General features: G+C 44.2%; 1 protein-coding gene across 5 annotated transcripts in view; it reads right to left on the bottom strand.

The window, feature by feature from the left end:
* The window catches only part of clpb (caseinolytic mitochondrial matrix peptidase chaperone subunit B), a 30,216-nt gene extending 11,029 nt beyond the window's left edge, over positions 1 to 19,187 (bottom strand). For 2 of the 5 annotated variants that reach the window (XM_034292472.1, XM_034292473.1), the window contains exons 1-6: positions 18,541 to 19,187; positions 18,359 to 18,410; positions 15,059 to 15,145; positions 7,044 to 7,147; positions 5,700 to 5,828; positions 2,082 to 2,179 (exon numbers count right to left, since the gene is read on the bottom strand). In XM_034292472.1, coding sequence (XP_034148363.1) covers positions 2,082 to 2,179; positions 5,700 to 5,828; positions 7,044 to 7,147; positions 15,059 to 15,145; positions 18,359 to 18,410; positions 18,541 to 18,982 — 912 coding nt within the window. In that variant the 5' untranslated portion in view covers positions 18,983 to 19,187. The remainder of the gene's footprint in view (positions 1 to 2,081; positions 2,180 to 5,699; positions 5,829 to 7,043; positions 7,148 to 15,058; positions 15,146 to 18,358; positions 18,411 to 18,540) is intronic. The other 3 variants (XM_034292471.1, XM_034292469.1, XM_034292468.1) reach the window with 3 other exon arrangements.
* Positions 19,188 to 23,714: the final 4,527 nt, after the last annotated feature.

Genomic DNA, 23,714 nt, shown 5'->3' with positions numbered 1-23,714 from the left:
CACACACACACACACACACACACGCCCAGACACACACACACACACACACACACACGCCCAGACACACACACACACACACACACGCCCAGACACACACACACACACACACACACACACGCCCAGACACACACACACACACACACACACACGCCCAGACACACACACACACGCCCAGACACACACACACACGCCCAGACACACACACACACACACGCCCAGACACACACACACACACACACACACGCCCAGACACACACACGCCCAGACACACACGCCCAGACACACACACACGCCCAGACACACACACACACACGCCCAGACACACACACACACACACGCCCAGACACACACACACACGCCCAGACACACACACACACGCCCAGACACACACACACACACACACCCAGACACACACACGCCCAGACACACACACGCCCAGACACACACACACACACGCCCAGACACACACACACACACGCCCAGACACACACACACACACGCCCAGACACACACACGCCCAGACACACACACGCCCAGACACACACACGCCCAGACACACACACACACCCAGACACACACACACACCCAGACACACACACACACCCAGACACACACACACACCCAGACACACACACACACCCAGACACACACACACACCCAGACACACACCCACACACGCCCAGACACACACCCACACACGCCCAGACACACACAGGGAAGAAAGGTCAGAGGATGCATCTTATGAATCATCTGAACAGGCCACAGCAGAAAGGGAGGTAGGCATGGTCCCTCTGAGGTCCCTCTGTTCCCAGCAAGGCCCCAGTGACATGGTTAGAGACCACCGGAGACACACAGTGGGAGTGAAATGTAGAGAAATGAAGGAAATAATGTCAAATTAAGTCACTGGCATTAACAACTGTGTGTGAGACTCTCCTGCATCCTGTCCCCCACCCTCTTTAACACTCTCCTGTCTGTCTTCCAATATACTTGCCTTACAGAGGCAGCTTGGAAGAAAGCATAATTTCCGGTGTGTGTGTGTGCGTGTGTGTGTGTGGGGGGGGGGGGGGGTTAAGACATTCACCTGTCCGGGCCCTCCTTAACCTTTCACCCCTCTCTGAAGAGCCAGGTTTCAGTTTAACCACTAAAGCCAATCCTTTAACCCAGTAATATAACCCAACAGCCAGACTTCCCTTTTAAACACTTGGAGAACAACTTGGTTATGGCATTTGGTGACACGCTGGATTGAGTCAGTATTCACACCCATGCAGTAAATTGTGGTTGCATTGTTTCAAATTGATTTGTGATTTCTAGTCTCAATGCTGGAATGTTCTACAGTGCAGATATCAGGGCAGATCTAAATCCTATTGGAATAATTGAGGATTTTGAGACAAAATACTTAATACTGAATTATTTGAAAAAGGACGCCAATGAATCATTGTTGAAATAAAATACCAGTATAGCTTTATCAGATAAGACCACTAGGATTGTGGGACATTGTTAATTTATTCCAGCAGACACTTTCCTCCAGAGTGAATGACAGTAGTGAGTGGATCCATGTTCATACTGGCCCCAGTGGGAATCGAACCCACCACCCCAGTGTTCCACACGGGGCTCCTCAGAATCACCCTAGTTACTTGAACCATTCTCCAATAGGCTGTCCAAAATATTCCCAAACCTGTTCTTGGGCACCCCAGATTTTTTATGGTTTTGGTGAAACCCTAAACTAACACACCCGATTAAAATAAATGAGTCAACTAATCAAATAATCCAATCAATCCCAAAAAAGTTGGAGATGAATAAGTCCCTCCTAGTGGGGACTAGAGGGAAGGCTTGGGTGGGGGGGGGGGGGGGGGGGGGGGTTCGGAGGTGCATACCTCTGCCTGGTCCTCAAACACCCCGCTAGTTCTGATTAACCCCTTTTAACCCCAGGCCAGTGTGAACCGGCTATGGAAGCCCTCAGAGCCAATAGCACCTGTCACTTCCCAGTGGGGAGGGCAGATGCTTCCGGAACCGAAGTGCTGACTCGTGCCGAGGAGGCTGGTTGTAGCTTGCCCCTCACGGTGTGGGCGTGTGTGTGTTACCTTCCCCTCCCACTCCTGCAGGAGGGTGTGCAGCTCTCCCTCTTTGGCGTAGGCTCTGGCCGTGTGTCCCAAGGCATTGGTCTGCAGGGGGTTGGCACCTGCACAGAGCCAGAGAGGTTAGGGGTCAAAGGTCAGGGGTCAGACTGGAGCCTTTACACTGCCCCTTGGGGTGGGGGGGTTGGGGGTCCATATCTTTGACTCATGTCAATAATACACACTCTGACCCCTCAACACACAGGTCTTTGCCTACTGCCACTCCACGTGCACGGCACACTAGGACAGGAGTTAACCACAGAGTAGCAGGGGCCTTTACATTTACATCAGGTGGGGAGACACGCCGGAAACCACAGCAGTAGGTCTTCACCGCTACACCACACGCACGTGTTGGAGAGTGTGTGTTATCGCAGAGAGGGGAGCCGGTTGTGGTGTCTGTAACGCTAGTTAGCCGTGCCTTAAGCCCCGACCCGGCCTGGGTGCTAACCTCGTGTCAGGCTCACACAAGTTTAACACTCTTTCAAAGAACCCCAGTTTTTTTATATTTTTTTTACAGAGAGTGTATTATTTCCATCAAAACCACGCATATTATTATCCCATTTCCCAGCAGGCCCTACAGCAACCTGAATGTATAGCATTGTTTTTAAAATATGACTTTGCATGAACATTAATGAATGAAAAGTGTAAACGAATCCACTTATCCAATCGGATATTGTTGCTGTTACTGAAACTGCTGTTTGAGTTTAAATGGTTTAGCTAGTTTCCTTTATAAATGTATATCCAGCTGTCATTCCAGCTGTTGGATATTCTTACCCTGGATATATTCCAACAGTAATTACAGATCCCTTTTCAAGCCAGTATTACATGACCTTTAGGCTGGATGTGGTTGACATACCAGGAGTGTCCTAACAATACTGTATTAGGGTCATGAAGAGCTAAATCCAAACCTTACAGAACACAGTGGCTCATGGTTTCCATTTAAGTACCAGCCTTGGACATCACAGGTTTTTTAAGTAGACTGATGTTCACAGGAGAGAATTCATTTGATAGTTAACTCCAGAGAATGAAAATACTTCTAGTTAACTCCAGTTCAGAGTGAAATACTAATTTGATAACTCCAGTTTAGAGTGATATACTAAATAGCTAACTCCAGTTCAGATCAATACATCCTCAAGTTCAGTTAATTGTATAGTTAAATCCTTACTAGTTCTCTCTAGTGTATAGTGAATTTCAAATTGTTTATATTCTACTTAAAGGGTTAAGGAAACTCTACATCAGGGGTATTCAAGCTGGCCCTCCAAGCCAGTTCCATTGCATTTTTCCATTGCAGCCCTCTAATCATGGACTTTCTTAAACCTGGGACAACAGGTGGGTGACATTAACGATGAGGTCGATCAGAAGGCTTAGTCCCTGTATTAGGGGGTTGCGATCGAAAAAATTGAGTTAACTGGCTTTGAGGGACACATTTGAATACCACTGCTCTACATGTTGACATTTCAACTCCGTATTTGAATGAGTGAAATTCATTCTGTCACAGAGTTGCCGAAAAATGACCACAAAAGCGCGTTGGTTTGACGAGTCCTATTTTGCTTTTGTAGCGGACGGCCGTTGTGTGTGTAATCGATGTGGTACATGGTGGCCGTGTTGTGCGGTGATACGACCAGCCAGAGTAATCGTTGTGGTGATTATTGATAAAGACCTAAACGCCGGCCTTGCTCCCAAACCAATCGATGGCAACGATACAAGCCTCAAAACATAAAGGAGAAAAGCAATAAACCAGCTGCCACACACACACACACACACACACACACACGGTCTCCTCACCTGTCTCTCACTCACACACACACACCCCTCCCCTCCTGTTTCCAACATAATAAATAGGATCATTTAGGCCTTTAATATCAGCCCAGCCCGCTGGGCCAGGGTACTTTATAAAGGATCAACCCTAACGACCGCTAACCCCTCTGGGAGAAAGAGTCACACACACACGCAGCAGGGACTAACACTCAGACACAAGAAAGGATATTAAGAAGGACACCCTACAAAACTAAAGTGGTAAATTAATTTACAAAACTCCCTTCATTAGTGCTTCATTAGTTCTGGCTATTAGAAACGGTTCCCTCCCACCGTTCATTCGTTCTTCTCTCCCTCTGACTGTTCCCAGAGCAGCTGGTGGGACAGGGACCTTGCTGGTCTTTGTGTGTGTGTGTGTGTGTCTCTAACCCCCTGGTCAGGGCCATGCTATGCTCCATTAGTCCCTGCCAGGCCTGTGGAGCCTGGGGGCCGGGTGGAGAGCCTCCCCAGGCAGGGTGAGGGCTACTGGGGCAGTGGTCACCTTGACATGGGCCTACAGACGGTGATGGATGGCGGCCGTAGACTGAGGGCCAACTAAGGGCTAAGAGAGCGAGGCAACACACACGGGAAATAAAGTGATGCACTCTCAAACACAGGACGCACGCGTCCTCATTACTGACAGGTGTTATTCATCAAACAAGTTCTTACAGCTCTTCTGGAAGATGGGGAGATAGCAGGGGAATCTCTAACATTAGGAAGATAAAAGTACAGTGCCAACATGAAACAACTTCTCATGTTGTTGTGTGTGTGTGTGATAGAGTGTGTGAGTGAGAGAGAGAAAGAGGTCACAGATGGATTCTGATTGGCTGTGATTGCGGCGCCGGTCGGGTGTGGTCCAGTCGTCTGGGTAACAACTCTCACATCTTTAATGCGATTGGTTTAGAATAAATGTTTTTGTTTTGAGACATTTCTCCCCTTTTTAATTTAAAAATGCATCAGGGACGAGGAAGCAGAGGGGAAAGGCTCTTCCATTAGGTGAGTAGAATTTGATTAAGCACTCAGATTACTTCTTCTCTCACCCGCCTCCCCCTCTAACTCTCTCCTTTCTCAGTCTCGGTGCTCCTGGTTAGTTAGAAACAGAGAAAGAGAGGGAGAGAAAGAGAGAGATGTGTAATCCAGAGCAGTGTGCGAGATGTGTAATCCATCATAAACATAACATTATTCCTGTAACTCAATCATGGCTGTGTGTGTTTGTGCGTCTGAGTAATGTGTGAGTAACGTGTGTGTGTCTTACCGAGTCTGTTTGATAGAGGCCTAAGTGTTTGGGCTATATTTAGGGTGCTCTTGCACAGTCGTATATTAGCATGTATTTATTTACACATATCGGTAGTCATTTTATTTATTAATTAAGAGAGGTTTAGCGACATCCGCACTCCGAATGGCCACAATCATTTTTAATAACAATCGTTCTTCACTTCAATTTCCTTTGAGATTTGTCCTAATCTTCGTTTTTACCTCACATTCAATACACACTTAACACAGACCATCCCCCCAAATACTAATATAATACTCATATAAATCACATCTCACGCACGCGCACACCATGTCCCTGTGGTGGCGCCCTGGGGCAGGTTCAGGGTGAGGGTCAGAGGTCAATCAAGGCTGGAGGAAGTGGTTGTTTAAGAAGCGTTGGTCTGGAGCAGGGAGGTTCTGCCGGCCGCGCGTGTGCGTGCACGTGTGCGTGCACGTGTGCGTGTGTCAGAAGAGCTAAATCAAGGACAGGTGCGACCACTCAGGACGTTTTGCTGGGCCCACGTTCGGGCGACTCACCTTTCTCCAGCAACATGCGTACGGTTACAGGGTCGTCAGCCAGCGTGGCGTAGTGGAGGGCTGTGCAACCACGGAAACCAGCCCGGCTGCTTAGTCTGCTGCTGAACTCATCCTCCCTGGAGACCAGCACTGAGACAGGCAGATCACAGACGCACACAGAGACAGGCAGATCACAGACACACACAGACACAGGCAGACCGGCAGACGCACACAGACAGACCGGCAGACCAGAGGGAGCTTGAAATGTCTGTAATTTTGTGAGATCAATGTTCACTGTTCATAAGAAAATATTAATAAAATGCAGATGTTGTTTTTTTACGTTTCCCATGTCAATAAAAGCCCTTTGGATTGGATTAAGAGAACGAGACAGACAAGAGAGAGAGAGAGACGGAGAAAGAGATACAGGAAGAAGTAATGAAAGAGAGATGAATCTATTTCCATCTTTCTCTGTTCGGGCAGCGTTATTAGAATCCAACTAATTGGGACATTACAGAGAACCAGAGATGTTTCTACTGGAAAAACAAAAGCATAAAACCCTGATTATGTGTGTTCAACAACCCTGGATCATGTACACAGAATGATAAATAATCTTCCGGGCTTTTTTATTAGACACACACATCCCTCCTCCCCATCCTTTTTAAACACATCGTTCTGCTCTTCCAACCGACCCTCCTATTCTTCCCTGCCTCTCTCCTGTACTTCCTGTCCTTCACTTCTTCTCCATTTCTTCCCCATTAAACTTTCTACCCCCCACCACACACACACACCCCCAAACCCCCTCCCACCCTCTGCCTCTGCCTCCCTCCCTCTCTGACAGGCAGGGTGGAGTGTGTATGGATGTCTAAGAGGGATAATCACAGCAAACCCAATAAAGCGTCGCGCAGGCCCGCCTAGCCCATCCATCAGCGCGCGTCTGGGAAATGCTTCCCCGCGCAACGTCGCCCCGCGTGGACCCGAAAACTGACAGCTATATAAATGTGTGCAATATACATATCACATATAAATATGTCTGCCGAGCCAGCAGAAGCTCCGCGCGCGCGTTTCTGTGCGCATGCACGGAAAAAAACAAATAAAACACAATGCCACCCACAGAAAATAAAGGGAAAAAAAGAATAATAGGAAACAACTCAAACTTCAGTTATGCAAATGTGAGGAGGAGGGGGATCCTAATATCCGTTCTACGGTTAGATTTCCATGTAATAAACTAACGACCAGGGCTTAATGTGTGTGTGAATCTCTGTATACATTTGTCCTTATTATCTGTCCTTCTTTCTGCATCATTATCCTTAATGTGTGTAAGAGCGCTCGACTGGAAGTTGGTGCGGAAGGGGAGTTTACAGTCACCTTCTAGGGAGTGGATGCCCTTCTCCCTGGAAGTGTCGTAGACGTTGTTGAAGTGGTCTCCTGCGTTGGGGTCGGCACCGGACTCCAGCAGAACCTTCACCACGCTGGACGAACACACAGGGGGAGAAGAAGCTTGTGAAACGACGGCTGTGTGTGTGTGTGTGTGAGTCTGTGTGTCAACGAACCACTGAACCATCTCCAACGTCCCACAATCCTCCAGGGCAAAGGTTGACCAAATGGGGTCGGGGGTTCATCATATCTAGGCTAGCTGAAAAGTAATAAACCCCGCCTACTCCTAAAATTTATCTTATTCAAATCGGATTTTAACCCTAAAATCTCTGCTCATTTTAGGAATATCCTCAAATTATAACTGAGTCAGATTTAGTTCTGAAAAACTCCAACAATTGTAATTCTGACTTTGTCTCTGGTCCATCCAGGGGGAACCGAGCAGGGGTTACCATGGAAAAGACTCAGGGTGGACTCCAACCCAAACACACCAGTGTCCCACAACCATGGCTGCTGGCGGCCATTTTGGGCACTGGAGCGGACCGACCCGGCAGAGTCACCAACGCGTCAAAAGGCACACATCTCCCCTGGCAACGCCGTTCACCGTGAACCCCCGGCGACATTCCAGGTACTGTGTCTGTCCACACACTTGGATGTGGGCCCCCCCACATCCTGTCCCCACACAATGTCTGTGACATTGAGACACATTGGACAGCCAACAACTGAAGGTTTGTGGGGTTGATGGTTTATTGATTTTAATGCTATTTTCTCTAAACTGTATGTCAGTGTGATTTGGACATGATTTATTTGACGGGTAATGTAGCTTTGTGTGTTAATTCACACCTGCCAGGTGTACCAGCCGATGCACCACAAGCCGATCCACTACCAGGCAGTCAACAACCAGCCAGTCCACGACCAGCCAGTCCACGACCAGCCAGTCCACGACCAGCCAGTCCACGACCAGCCAGTCCACGACCAGCCAGTCCACGACCAGCCAGTCCACGACCAGCCAGTCCACGACCAGCCAGTCCACGACCAGAGCAGCAGAATGAGACTGTATCCAAAAATCTCTCCCTGAGTTGAGCTAATCCATGTAATCACATTCATGATTATCAATAGGCTAAAACGATCAGTGCTCCTACTTGGAAGTGCTTCGCAGATGCTCTGTGACGAGGATCTCTTGTGGCAAGCGTGTTAGCAATTTGTACATCTGGCGCGACAAAGTCCAAAGAGTTCACTATGGCCTGCAGGTTGGGGACCAGGGGAAATCCTTCGTTAGTTTAGTCGTCTCTGCAACGATACGGTGGCATGCTAGTCTATATGGTTACAGTTGGTTGACCACTGTGCTTCCAACATCCCAGGGTAGCCGGTTCAAAATCCCAGGGGACCACCCACATTTCAAATGTAGGTTAAATTTGGAACATATACTGTAATGTTGTACATACAATATTGTATAATGTAACTAGCATATATTGTAAATAGGATAATTTGTAATATTACGAGCCCTGTAAGAAAGCGGATCCCTTCAGAGACAGCATGGCCTTGCTGGATGGAAGGGACATCTTTCTTTGTCACTGTATCAGTTTGGTTGGGGGTGAGGGAGGCAGTGACCCAAAAAGGTCTCTCACTCTCTCGCCCTGGCAAGCACTTCTACAAACACATCTCCTTCCTTTCGTCTCTGTCCTCCGACTACACACACACACACACACACACACACACACACACACACACACACACACACACACACACACACACACACACACACACACACACACACACACACACACACACACACACACACACACACACACACACACACACACACACACACACACGGTTTTCTGCTTGAATAGGGTTAATGGTATCGAAAAGGTAAACACTGACAGAGAAAGAGAAGAACAATTGACGGACGAGGAGGAGACGAGGAATAGGAGGAGAGGAGGAAGGGGAGAATGAAAGAGGGGAGGAGGATAAAAGTAAGAGGATTCGATTAAGGGAGGCTGTGGGACTTATCGAGGCTGATAACCAGTTTATGGTTAGTAGTAATCAAGTGCTGATAAACTAACTTCACTTGGGCTGTCTGGGATGCAACACAAACCCACTGCCAACGTATAACTAATGTGTGTGTGTTAACATTCAAGGATATGCATCATAACTAGGTCAACATTACAACGTTGCTTTGTGCGTTTTGAGTGTTGTCATTAAACCCTGGTAAAAACAGACAGGATATGATCCAGGATATGATCCAGGATATGATCCAGGATATGATCCAGGATATGATCCAGGATATGATCCAGGATATGATCCAGTCAGGTACAGGATCCTTCTAAGTCGAGGTATCCCCATTTCTCAGCAGGCCTACGTCTCAACCTCTCTCTCCGTCGCCTGCTGTGACTTTACCAAACAGCCCTGGGCAGCAGGAAAGGAACACTTCCGTCCCACCTGGCTAGACAGCCCCCCCGCCAAAGAAAAAACACCTGGGGTCACCTGGTGCGTCAGTCAGCTAGGTGGTCAGTCCAGCTGTCCACTTCTCAACCCCCCCACCCCTGAAGGCCTCTGGGTCATGGGTTGGGGTAGTTAACAGGACCAGGCTGCTAAAAGCTGGGTTCCGTACCCGCCAGGTCAATGAGCCTCAGTCAAGGTCCGGAGGGGAGTGATGGCTTGGTTTCACAATCAGCAGCAAAGACCGTTCCCACTGAGCTTGATGACACTGATACTCCCAAATGTCAGTCCGTCAGGCCGGGTGACTTAAGTGTCAGTGCCCCATAATGCTGTCCCGCTCCCACCCCACGCACCCCCTAAAACCCTTCATCCCACTCTAGGACCCTCCCTCTCTCCGTCCCGCACGCTCTCCAGGAGCAGAGGACAACTTCTATTAAATTTGTTCCCAACGAGGCGCTCAGTTGGAACAGTCAACAGGCGTTCCACTCGGGCGAACGCTCATTGTGCACGTGAATGAAGGGAGGAGGCGGAAGGGTTGGGGGACAGAGAGACAGGCGGGGGGAGGGGCTGTGTGTTGCAGAGTGCAGATGGAGGGGGGGGTACACTGCCCGTCGCAGCTTTTAGTCACATCAAAGCTACACAAACACATACACCCTCAACCCCTACCCTTAACACGCACATCCTTAACCCGACACCCCCCACACACTTAAATCCCATGGGCAGAATTCCAAGAGCAAAATGTTTTATAGGATGTTACATTTCAAGAGTCCGTTGACCACCCGATAACATACAGTAACCTCCAGAATGAAACTAAAGACGAGCAAAGAAACTATAAGACGACGTTATCAGATGGCTAGGTATTTCTTTCAAGTTCATCTGAGTCCTTACGAAGTGTTAACTGGTCATCTATGACTTCCTGTTCCATTGGGGTATTAATATGAGGTGAAACATAGGCCACACACTTTTATTTAACAGCATGGTAAAGGTCAGAAAACCCAGAATCTATTTAAGACAAAATTATGTTAAATCAACTGGCGCTGTGATGTACCTGCTTGTAAGTGTATACTGCCCCCATGCACAGTGAAGACAATGATTTGAAAAGGTAAAAAATTATCCATGGATCACAGTTGAAAAACGGCAGAAGTTGGAAGAATCTTGGGGGTCACCAAGTCACCAAAATTACACGCTAACCTTATGCAAACAAGCTAATTGAATGTCTTACCTGAAGAAAGCCTCTACTCTCTATAAGAAATAAATGGGAGCGCCTGGAGTTGGCTAAATGTCACTGGAATTTTGATTTGGAAAATACATTTTATCTATGGTCTCATCTATGAGACAAAACTCCCCAAAAGCTTTTTGAAAACAAAGACCAGTTAGGTTTGGTGCAATAAGAGATAGTCATGTAGAAAATAACCTAATTCCCATGGTAAAATAAGTATGTAATGTTTTGGGGTTGTTTTACTTCCAAAGGTCAAGGATCCTTTTTAAAACATGAAGCTTGTACATGAAAGCTAAAACTGTATTGTCGTTGGATCTTCCAGCAGGAAAAGTGTTTATTCGTATCCAAACCAAAATGTCTCACTGACCAGGGAGTAATGCTTTTGCAATAACCATTTCAGTCCCCTGACTTAAACCCTGTCGAAAACCTGTGGGTTGAGCTGGTTGACAAGCAAGGAGCAAAGACTCTGAAGTATCTGGAGAGATTCTACATGGATGCATGGTCTCAGATCCCTTGCTATGAGTCCTCTGACCTCATCAAACATTATAGAAGACTCAGCGCTATTCTCTTGGCAGGGGAAGAGTGCACAAAGTACTACAGTGGATATAAAAAGTCTACACAACCCTGTTAAAATGACAGGTTTTTGTGATGTTAAAGAATGATACAAAGATAACTCATGTCAGAACTTTTTCCACTCTTAATGTGAACAATTAAATATATTTTTTTTGAAATATTCAAGGGGGAATAATGAAAAATAAAAACCTTACAATAACCTGGTTGCATAAGTGTGCACACCCTCTTATAACTGGGGATGTGGCTGTGTTCAGAATTAACCAATCACATTCTAACTCATGTTAAATAGAAGTCATTACACACCTGCCATCATTTAAAGTGACTCTGATTAATCACAAATAAAGTTCAGCTGTTCCAGTAGGATTTTCCTGACATTTACATTTTAGAGCAAAAGCCATCGTCCGCTGAAAGCTTCCAAAGCATGAGATGGATCTCATTGTTGAAAGATATCAGTCAGGAGAAGGGTACAAAATAACTTCCAAAGCATTAGATATACAATGGAACACAGTGAAGACAATCATCATCAAGTGGAGAAAATGTGGCACAAAAGAGACATTACCAATAACTGGACGTCCTTCCAAAATTAATGAAAAGACAAGAGGAAAACTGGTCAGGGAGGCTTCCAAGAGGCCTACAGCAACATTAAAGGAACTGCAGAAATTTCGGGCAAGTACTGCCTGTGTGCTACATGTGACAAAAAGCTCCCGTATTCTCCATATGAATGGGCTATGGGTTAGGGTGGCAAGACGAAAGCCTTTTCTTACAAAGAAAAACATCCAAGCCTGGCTGAAGTTTGCAAAAACAAACATGAGGGACAAAAACAAAGTCCCCCAAAAGCATGTGGGAAAATGTGTTATGATCTGATGAAACCAAGGTTGAACTTTTTGGCCATAATTCCAAAAGGTATGATTGGCGCAAAAACAACACTGCACATCACCCAAAGAACAATGAATCATGGTGGTGGCAGCATCATGCTTTGGTGCTGTTTTCTTCAGCTGGAACCGGGGCCTTAGTCAGGGTGGAGGGAATTATGAGCAGTTCCAAATAGCAGGTAATTTTGGCACAGAACCTGCAGGAGTCTGTTAAAAAGCTGAAGAGGAAGTTCACCTTTCAGCAAAGTTCTGACATGATTTATCTTTGTCTCATTCTTTTACATCAAAAGAACCTGGGATTTTAACAGGGGTGTGTAGACTTTTTATATCCACTGTACATGCTGGGGTGGCAATAATCTTTCCACAAATTTTTGAGGAAAAAAAATATTGATTTGTTTTTCCTTTGAACAAATTATATTAAAGGTTGATTTCTCTTGTATTTTGAGTGAAAACTCAAACCGATGAACAACAATAACATTTTGTCCATAGCTATTTTTGACCAAGGGGTGCAAAGATTGTAGAGGGCACTGTAGCTTCAATAACATTAAAAGTGCCTTCCTTGATCTTCAACTACTCAAATTTGACACCTCTGTTACTCTCTATAAAAACAAATTGTCTGAGCTGTTCTCTGATCACTCTAAGTAGCTTACGTACCTGCTATACAAACCTAAAATGTATACAAACCTAATGTTTGTATACACCCATAATATGGTATGAATCTCAATGATACTCATCTCCTATCAAGTACTAGTTTTGTTTGTACTGATGAATAACTGAGTGTTGTTTGAGATGTTCTGCGATGGGCCCCTGACTGAATGAGGGTGAAAATCTATGTATCAGTTGGTCTGATGCATTACACCGCCCCCCCCCCCCCCGTTAGGAGTTGCTGCAATAAGACAAAGTCAAAACAACAAATTAGCTGAATGGGAGAAATCGCAGAAACCAAAATGTAAATGTATTTTTGAGGAAAACCTGGTGGGAATACTGTGTTGTGTATTGCCATAAGTGAGCATTTCCCAAAATTTGAGTTGACAAAAGCTTTACAACTCTGACTCTGAACACTCTCTGGAAAAATTACGGCATTTGATTGGTTTACGTGTTGCCTGGGCTCACAGATTTCCACCCATTTTTTAGCTACTCTCTGCCATTGGCTTCACACCATTTTTCCAATTTGGGAGGCCTAGTCGTGGAAGAGGCTAATGTGTGTGTAATTACATGAAGTACTACGGTGGACATTTATTCAGCGACTGTTTGGACGTGACAGTCATAAACCAACAGCCTTGTGTATCTGATAAATACACTGTGTGGGAGTACGCTATACTTCAGGAAAATGTGGCAGGGAGTGGCAAATAATAACAAGTGTTCATGCATGTGTGTGTGTGTGTGTGTGTGTGTGTGCTGATGCATGGATCATCTGTGCCTACGTGTGTGTTGCCTCCAGCACTGAGAGCTCACTGGGGGTTTGAGGGGACAGGATGAAACACAGATGGGTGTCATGGCCACACTGAGTTATAGCACTCATAACACACACTCATCCGGAGCAACACACACACAGTAGAGTACAGTACAGTGAATCACGGCGCTAGTGTGAGTCACCAGACAAGGAATCATGAATCAAAATGACACGCGATCCATTCGTCTGAACCCGGACATCCACACTTCATAGGCCAGCACATAGCTGATTGTTGCAGCTCGCACTGGCATTTAACAGTGGGGGTGGGGGCTTTTGGGCACCAGGAGAAACAGTGGGTGGTGTGGGGAGCTTATAAAGTGATGGCCAGGGAATAAGGGCACAGGGGGAGATCGGGTACTGACACAGATGGAGTGTTTGTCTAGTTTTAGCTGGTATAGTGTAGCGCTACACGATTAATCGAATTCCAATCAAAATTATAATTAATATTGGACGAGTGCAACTTCCAAAAAAAATTGCCTCCAAAAATAAGGTGATACGTGAGTCACCACGTGAGCTGACGAGCAAGCGTCGTCTGTCCGTAATAGATTTTCTAGCGGTTTCTGTATGTTTGTAGATTTCTTTAATAACTGGACTACTTTCAAATACTTGATTGGATTTCAATGTTAATGTTTGAGTTGCAACTGGAAGCGAAGACATCTGCTGTTAGCTATCGAGTGGCACCAATTGTCCCACATACACAGCAGCATGGTAATTAAGAGTTTCAGCTTCAATGTTTGTGTTGACAAACATACTTCATATAGGAGAAAAAACTTTTTAAAACACCCCCAACGTTTGAGACAGTTTGTCTAACTAGCAACAGCACAAACATAGCAAAGACCATTGCATTAAATGAGTAGATACTTCATTGTTTTGACACAGGCTGCACCTTCAAATCGGTAATAACAAATGTTAAATGTTTCAAAAGCACTTCAGTAGCACATTATGTAGGACATGATTTCTATGATCTCTAGAAGTGAGGTTATCTACGCTGTTTACACCCAAATGTTTCAAAAGCGTCATTCATAATCGTAAAATATTGTGATTCAATATTTTATCCAAATACTGCAGCCCAAGAATAGTGTGTAGGCCTGTGCTTCGGTTGTGTGTGTTCGGAAGATGGCGAGGTAAACTGTCAATCATCGCTTAGGAAAACCCCATGTTCCATGCAGAGACATGGCCCATTGGCCAGCAGTCCCCAAATTGGATTCACCCCACCTTAACCCCCCCACCTCTGAGCCACTGGCCCTCACTGTGTGTACAGGGGTGAGGGGCTAATTTAATTTAGGGGGCACAGGGAGGGAGGGTTGAGGGGACATTTGGGGCCGTCTGGCGTGAAAGGACCAGTCTGCACTTTTACTGTGGCAATTTGGCTGTGTGGGACAAAGTTGACACACACACAGACAGACAGACACACAAACACACACACACACACACAGACCGCCTCTCTGACCTGTGTTGGCGGTTCATAGCTGCCACCATCAGAGCGGTCCAGCCCAAACGGTGCCGATGGTTAGGCTCCACCCCTTCGGCCAGCAACCTGACAGGAGACAGAAACAATGAGGGGTTAAGACAGCTGTCTTGTTGCCACGGTCACGACTCTCAAGACCTCATACAGGCACGGCTGACAGACCTGGACACATCAAACCCATGCTCTCTGCGTGTGTGCGTGTGAGCGTGCTGGACGAGTTCTCCGCCCGGGGGGGACGACATCAGGTGGTGTTACCTGAGAGGGGGGGAGGGGAGGGGGTTACCGAGGCGTCTGTGTTGACTGTAAACACCCCTAGCCCCCCCACCCATGCTAGGACATAAACCCCTGCTCAAACTAAAGCACTTAACACATCTGTGCTGTCCCACCTTCGTCTAACGCCATCTGCCACAGGGCTGGAACGCCGGGGTGGGGGGGCAGGTAATCAGAACCGTCGGCGCATCAAACTCAAGAGTGGAAGTCGCGAAAGCCCGTCTGTAACGGGAGACCAGAGTGCGGACGGCGTGCTGCTGCTGGCATGACAGGTACCCGTCTTACGTTTCTCTCCAAAATACAATAACCTTCGTTTCACACGATTTACCGCTAGGACAGATGTAGGGGACTGCACCCCACCCCACCCCCCCGACCACCACACACTGCTTGGCGCTTCAGTCCCTGGTTCAGGGTGACTGGGTTTGGAGGGGGGAACTAGGAAACCAGAGGGCTGCATGTTTGACTTTCAGCTCATCTGGAGCCAGTGTGAATGTGAAGCTGGAATAGAGGTAGAGATGAAGAGAGGAAGGAGAGGACGAGAGTGCGGCAGAGAAGGAAATAGAAAGTGTATGTAAGAGAGTAGGTTTGTGTCTGCGAGTGTCTCCTCTACAGCCAGCCCCAATGAACAGCCATGGCCCTCTATCTCCCCCTGGTGGAGACAAAATACAAACACTATGTGCTATGATTTAACAGGACAGCTACATAACATGACACTTTTTGTATGGGGAATATGTATAAAAACACTTGTCAACTCTAAGTTGTGAAACCAATATCTACACAAATACCCACAACTGAAAGCTGAGAATATATACTTCAACTTAATAGTAACTGTTCACAATGACAAATCGAAATGTATGGTGTACAGAGCCGAAAGAGGAAACACGAGACTGGACATACTGTAAGGACAAGTGTTCTTCTTAATGTCCTAGTGGTAGCAGGGGGTAATGGAGAGGTTAACTGTTATCTGGTCAACACCAGCACACATTCCACTAATCCTTCATAATGATCTTGGAAACTTCAGAAACAGATCATACATAATGTAATGTTTGGTGTCTAACCATTTTTGTATAGCCTACACAATAAAAATGTTGGTTTCTCAAGGAAGGTTCTCTCATAGAACCCTAATTTGTGGTTTTAATAACGCAGTCAGCTACATACAGTTTGGGCACATCTACTAATTGAAGGGTATTTCTTTTGTTTTATAATTTTTTCCCACACTGTTGCATAACAGTTAAGATATCAAATCTATGAAATAACACATATGGAAATATGTAGCAACCAAAAGTGTTAAACAGATCATAACACACTTCGCATTGTAGATTCTTCTAAGTAGCCACCCTCTGACTTGATGACAGCTTCGCACATTCTTTACATTCCCAGAGTTACCTCTGCTGCAGAGGATAAGTTAATCAGCATGACCAGCCTTAGAAATCGCCAATTAACTGCAAGTCAGATTGCAGCCCAAATAAAAGCTTAATAGAGTTCACACAACACACACACACACATCTCAACATAAACTTTTTAGAGGAGACTGCGTGAATAAAGCCTTCATGGTCGAACTGCTAAAAAGAATCCACTATTGCAGGACACCAAAAGAAGGGTCTTGCTTCGGCCAAGAAAAATGAGAAATGGAAATCTTTCCTTTGGTCTGCTGAGTCCAAATGTAATATTTTTGGTTCCAACAGACTTGTCTTTGTGAAACTCAGAGAGGCTGAAGGGTGGATCTCTGCATATGTGGTTCCCAAAATGAAGCATGGAGGAGGAGGTGTGATGGTGCTTTGCTGGTGACATTTTCTGTGATTAATTTAGAATTCAAAGCTCACTCAACCAGCATGGCTACCACAGCATTCTGCAGCAACACACCATCCCATCTGTTATGTGGGACTATCATTTAGTGTTTTGTGTCAGGACAATGACACAAAACACACCTCCACCTCAAGGGCTATTTGATCAAGGAGGTGAGTGATGGAGCTACATCAAATGACCTGGCCTCTACAATCACCCGACCTCAACCCAATTTTGATTATTTGAAAGGAATAAGACTGCAGAGTGAAGGAAAAGCAGCCAACAAGTGCTCATCATATGTGGGAACTTTTGGAAATGCATTCCAGGTGACTACCAAATGAATCTGGCTGAGTGAATGCCAAGAGTGTGCAAATCAAATATACTCTTTTACACTCTTTTGGCTACTATACGATTTCGTAAGTTCTTAGTTTTGATGTCTTCGCAATTAATCTAATGTGTAAAATGGTAAAAATAAAGAAATACCATTAAATTAGTTTCCATTTTTTTTTCAAAATTTTGACTGGCACTGCATTTAACTTACTAGTTTTATTTCTTTTGTACTATTCATTATCACAATATACAAACAAATCAGCATACTGTCAACTCTATATCTGGACCTAACAGTCTCTCATAGCTGGTCCGCTGGCAGTACCCAGTAATCCCCAGGGAAATAGCGGCCTCTATGAATTGGCTCTGGTAATACAGCTATACCTTTACATCCAGAAATCCCAGGATACTACAGCAGTTCTTCATAGAACCTTGTGAAAAGTTACCATAATACAGGTTCAATTTATAATTTTTATAGAACTTCAAAAATAGGGTTCTGTGGCCTAGGCTGGTCCATCAGTCTAAGCTGCTCCTGTGGACATATACTGTGGAAGTGAGAGTTTGAATTCAATCTACGGCTTCTTCGTCAAAAAACCCCGATATCCTCAATCTATCAACACTTTCTTACCCAATAAAGCATAAAATGGCAATAAACTAAATTGGGGTGATGAAAAAGCCAAAAATGGACATGCCAAACATGACAAATAACCCCTATCTGGTACTGTTTTTTTTAAAGTGAGTATCTGACCGAATACATCAGGAAGACAATGAAAGGCTCCAGAGCTCTCTGGAACATGGAAGGCTTTTGTCTAAATAAAGCATTTCCCCCAGTGTGTGCTGCAAGAGTACAGACCGTCTGTGGGTGTGGAACATGTCTGTGTGTTTTTTTTAATAATATACCTTGCCACATCTTGAGAGTTGTTCGTCCTTGCTGCCTCCAAAAGTGCATCACCTGAAGGGAAAATGCACACCATTATAGCAGGCAGAATACACACATAAACAGCCGAGACATATATGCAGACAGTCAGACGCACGCACGCACACAAACACACACGCACGCACGCACGCACGCACGCACGCACCTTTAGTATCAGAGTCTTTCTTGAGACAGAAGGCAACGGCTGCAGCGGACAGTACACCTGCACAAGCCAGTCCATACGAGCGCTTGTTCCCGCTCTCTCCCTCGGTCTTTTCCCCGCTCTGCTCCCAGTACTGGTTGTTGTTGCACCCCTTTGAAGCCAGAGAAGCCCAGGAACTCCTACGATCCTGGAGGTTAGACAGCCACTTGGGGGCCAGATGGTGGTACTGCACTGCCGGACTCACACTCAAAGCTTTTACATCCTCCCTCAGAATACCTCTACGGGAGACCCTGGAGGTGGAAACGATGGGGTTGCGGTTGACCTCCGCATTCTCGAGGGTGATGTGGTTCCTTGCGGGGTCCTTGGTGTTAGTCTGGAACACGCGGCACGGCGAAAGGCTACGCGACCTTCGCATGAAGATCCGCGGGGGAACCGAGGACAACATGGCTAAAAACTCACCAAAAACACGTGAACCTTGTTAAGTTCAAATAATAGTCCTCAAATATATATATATATATATTTTTAAATTACAGCCACTATTCCTCTAACAGACCTTTATTTGGCCGGTACTAGTTGACAAGAGGTAGCCAGGTATCAACAACAGGATAAAAACAACCGCAGCATGGATGTCACTGGAAAGTGAACTGCATCACGGGAAGAGTAGTTCTGTGTTACAGAATAAAACGGCTCTTTTTCTTGGTATCACACTAGTACCCACGACTATCCAGTACCCATTACGAAAGTTAACTCAAGGCTTATTCAGTCTTGACATTTTACACACTGGTTTATCTAAAATAAGGCAAAATCCGTTTTGAAATATAAATGTTTTATCTAGAAAAAATACGTTCTCATTGGATTCGATTAGCCACCAGATGGCACTTGAATTATGTAGCACTGCAGAGGCTGGACAACGCAACATACAGCTAGGCTTGCAGAAGCAGTCAGCTGATCGACTAACTGTTTTTGGAACAATTTTGAAGCATTAGCTTGTGAAGTCTCTATAGTGGTATCCTTCTTGCGGTAACACTTTCCGGTAAGAGTAAATGAACTAGGATTAACGAATACAGTAGTTCATATGAACGAATAATGAACAGATACCAAAACAATCGGTTAATATTGATAACAATTTGATTGATGATTTTAGAAATACATTAAATTAAACACACTGTACTGTCACTTGTTAATGTGTTTGCACTGAACAATTGGCTAAGTAATATAACATTTTCATAAAATGATCGTTGTTAATATGATTACAATTGGTTAACTATTATTAAGGTACGCCAGATAATGATAGTTTAACATAATTCATTTATATTAACTAATGTCTGGTAAAGCAGTGGCTACTTGTATCATCAAGTAGATGTGACGCAAACAAATTGTATGTTCTATAAGGTTGTATCATTGAGATAAACTCACTACTGCTGGACAGTAGGGGGCAGCGAAACATGGTTACGTTGCATTGGGACTATACGATCCAACTGAAACCAACACTGCTTGAAGGAAAAGCCACGTTTTCTGTGTCATCATCGGTCATTGTTTTTCTTCTCCAGGTTGGTGAAGTACGAAAGTACACTGGGAATTTAAATTAAATTGTATAACTTGCCTTCTAGAATATATGTAGAGGGTTGCAACCATACACTGTATATATTTATATTCGTAGTTGGAACAGCATAGTAGGCCTAATCGTAGCCTATAACTTCAGACTAGACAGAAAACATGTTGAATGTTAGATGCAATGATGGCATATTCCTTTCAAAAAACGCATTTTTTACTCCTGAACATTTTTATTTTAGAAAACGACACTCCTAACGATATCCCAACGGTTTATATAATTTTTATGTGTAACTTTGTTTGAGAACTTTGTAGTTGTTGCCCTGCCAGTCGCAGCTGGAACCAGCTTCCAGAAGAGATCAGATGTGCTCCTACAGTAGTCACATTCAAATCCAGACTCAAAACACATCTATTTTACTTTGCATTTAATGAATGAGCACTGTGCCACTGTCCGTCCGACTGTTTTCACTGTCCTTTATTTTATTATATTTTTTATTCTAAACTGTATTTGACTTTAATATTCTTAACGGTTTTAATTTTTCTTATTTCTTCACTGTTCTGTATTTGATTTTATATTCTTAATGGTTTTTATTTTTTCTTATTTCTGTAACAGTACCTCTGTCAAATGGATATTTAAATTGTTTTTATGTAAAGCACTTTGAATGACCATTGTGTATGAAATGTGCTATATAAATAAAATTGCCTTGCCTTGCCTATAAGGGTTAGCCATTTCCTGGCTCCCGTTAGCTGCTAGTTAACTTTCGTTTGCAGTTTACTGGCTTCGGTTGGTTATTAGCTAGCCTTTTAAACCAGGCCTGGCTTGTCGCTAGGCCCGGGGATATTTCTATGATTTTTGTGGCAAAAGGGTGGGAAACACGTTTTTTTCAGGTAAGTCTCAAAACACGTTAACCTTTAAATTATGTTAGGGTCAGATTGACCCGTTTCAAGACTTTAATTTGTCTGAAATACCATTTCGTTTTTTTGATCTGCATGAAACTTGATGATATCCTTAACGGTGTGTTTATGAACAAATAAAACTAAAGGGGACCAAATAAAAAAAATATATAAAATTACATTTGTAATGTTACAGTCAAAATGACCCATTGGTGGAGAATAGATTAATATGCTTGCTCAATTGTGATGGGTCATTTGTGAACGATTCATTCTTTTTGAACAAATTGTTTTGCTGAATCATGATTCATCTCAGTAGGATCTTCTAATCTTGTTCACCGGTCGGAACGATGAACGGGGGTCTATGGCTCTTTCAGATCTTCAAATCTCATTCACCGGAAGGAACGATAAACGCTGGTCCATGGCTCCTTCAGATCTTTGAATCTCGTTCATTGGAAGGAACGATGATCCATGGCTCTTTCGGATCTCTGAATATCGTTCACTGGATGGAACAATGAACCATGATCAACAGATCTTCAAATCTCGTCCACTAGAAGGAACGATGAATGATGATCCATGGGTCTTTCGAATCTCATTCACCGGAAGGAACAATGAATGATGATCCATGGATCTTCGAATCTTGTTCACCAGAAGGAACCGTGAAGAAAATAAATGATGATCTTTAGGCACTTTGGATCACCTGAGAAATGATGGAAGGCGAACGACTAACGAGGAAATAAGTCTTTCACTCTCTGATCTCCAAGTATCTCCTTATCCTTAATGTTCCAAAGTAAGAAATGTTAGCTACAATAAATATTAGGACAGTAGGCTGTTATTCAGCTGTCAAGTGATTATGTACATATCTATTAGTAATACTGTAACTGTTAAGACTCGATTAAACTGATCAGATTTATTAATACACTTTTTCTCATGGTCCTATTCATCCATGCGATCAACAGAAGGAACGACAACGAGACTGACTCAAATGAACCCAGTGAGTCGAAAGATTTCTTTTTTAAGTATATAATATATTGAAAAGATCAGTATCAGTAAAGTGAGTCGAACTTCCCATTACTAGTTGAAAATCCTGCTGAGTGCAGAGAATGAGTGGAAACTCTCACTACACCTCAAAACACTTATATACAAAAACTATGCCTACCATGGTCAGTCTTTGTTTCAGTACTTTTTACCAGGCCATATGAGGTGAACAATTATCACGTTGGAGACATTTCACCCACTGAGACCCTTAGTAATGTCTAATATCACACACTAAAAGTTAATCATCCCTCACCTTTCACAAACACAAGCTATTATTATTTTGTACTCATTGGAACTGAACTTTTCTCACAGGAAAGGCTTTGTTGTGTAGTGTGTGGGAGGGACCAGGAAGTTCTATTCATAACTTTACTAGAAACATTACTTATAGGGCTTGCTGAGGGCCCTGTCCATATTTTACTTTGCTGTCTACAAGTCCAGAAATGAATCAGGGTCTCGCTTGTGGGATGCAAAGACAGGGCGAGATGTGTTCTGTGCAGTCATGTCACTTGGGCAATTTCATATAGCCTATTCTCTAGAGCAGTTTGCGTCAATAACTGTGACACAAGACCAGCTTGTGGTGTTGAGCGCCTTCCCAGAAACCTAGCCTCTGCAAAAATTGTCATGGCTTATCGTACAGAAATGACCAGCCCTGCACCAACTGATTCCCTAACTTTCAACTTGTGACATGATTTGACCCAAAACATATGTTGTCACTGTGATCATAATATCTAGACATATTATTAAGCAGAACATTAAAAAGTATTGGTTAATTTTGTCTATCATAGCAACTATAGATACATTTTGGTTTTTGGGATTAAAATAGTGTTTATTGTAAGGTAAATGCCGAAACAGAATTACATTTCCTCCATATTTGCTTCTTTTCTCATATTGCAAACTAGGTAGGAACTAAGAACTTTCAGGAAATGTGTTCAATCCAGTTCAAAGAAATAGTGAAATTATGCTAAGCCTGACTTCAACATATTATATTTTTTTAAACTAATATTCAATAGAAATCTTGTCGCTGAGAGTCAGCGTCAACTTTTTTTAATAGGTACATTTCCAGATCTCCATAGAGGCCAGACAAGATTGGTTAGTTGTTAAGTCCAGTCAGCTGTTTGCTGGGTCCAGTCAAGTGTTAATTAATTTGCTTCAGTTAGCACTTTTCTTGCTTGTAGGGATCAAGACGATACTGGGCTCATGTACTCGTACTCATAGAAGTATGCTGATACCACGCACTGATACCACGTCATGGCAACATTAAGTGAAACTCCATGGTTGTGTCGCCTCTGGACGCATAAGTATAGAATATACAACTCCGATTGGTAGAGCGGGATTTAACACAAGCAATTTGATCAAACCTCTTTAGACAACACAGCGCAGAGTTCAAGGAGTATGCTAATTCTAGCAGCGCAGAACCACAACAACAGCTAACTTTGCAGCAAACACTGGATAAGCAAAATAAATGTCCAGAGACAGCCTTCGGGCAGAAAAAATGAAAGCGCAGAGGCTCTTGCTGAGTTAATTGTATTTGATGACCAGCCATTGTCAGTAGTTGATAATGTGGGATTTTTATGGTAGTAATTATTTCTATGGGAAAATACTTATTAAAGCTGAACTAGATAGGATTATTTCAGTAAAAAACAATTACAGCCTTCTAGCTAGCACCGCCCTAGCCATCATTATCCTATCTCGGATTG

Source organism: Esox lucius, chromosome 1 (genome assembly GCF_011004845.1).
Source record: "Esox lucius isolate fEsoLuc1 chromosome 1, fEsoLuc1.pri, whole genome shotgun sequence".
Lineage (NCBI taxonomy): Eukaryota > Metazoa > Chordata > Actinopteri > Esociformes > Esocidae > Esox > Esox lucius.
The sequence above is the reverse complement of the archived record's forward strand: the minus strand, read 5'-3'. Positions and strand labels throughout refer to the sequence as shown.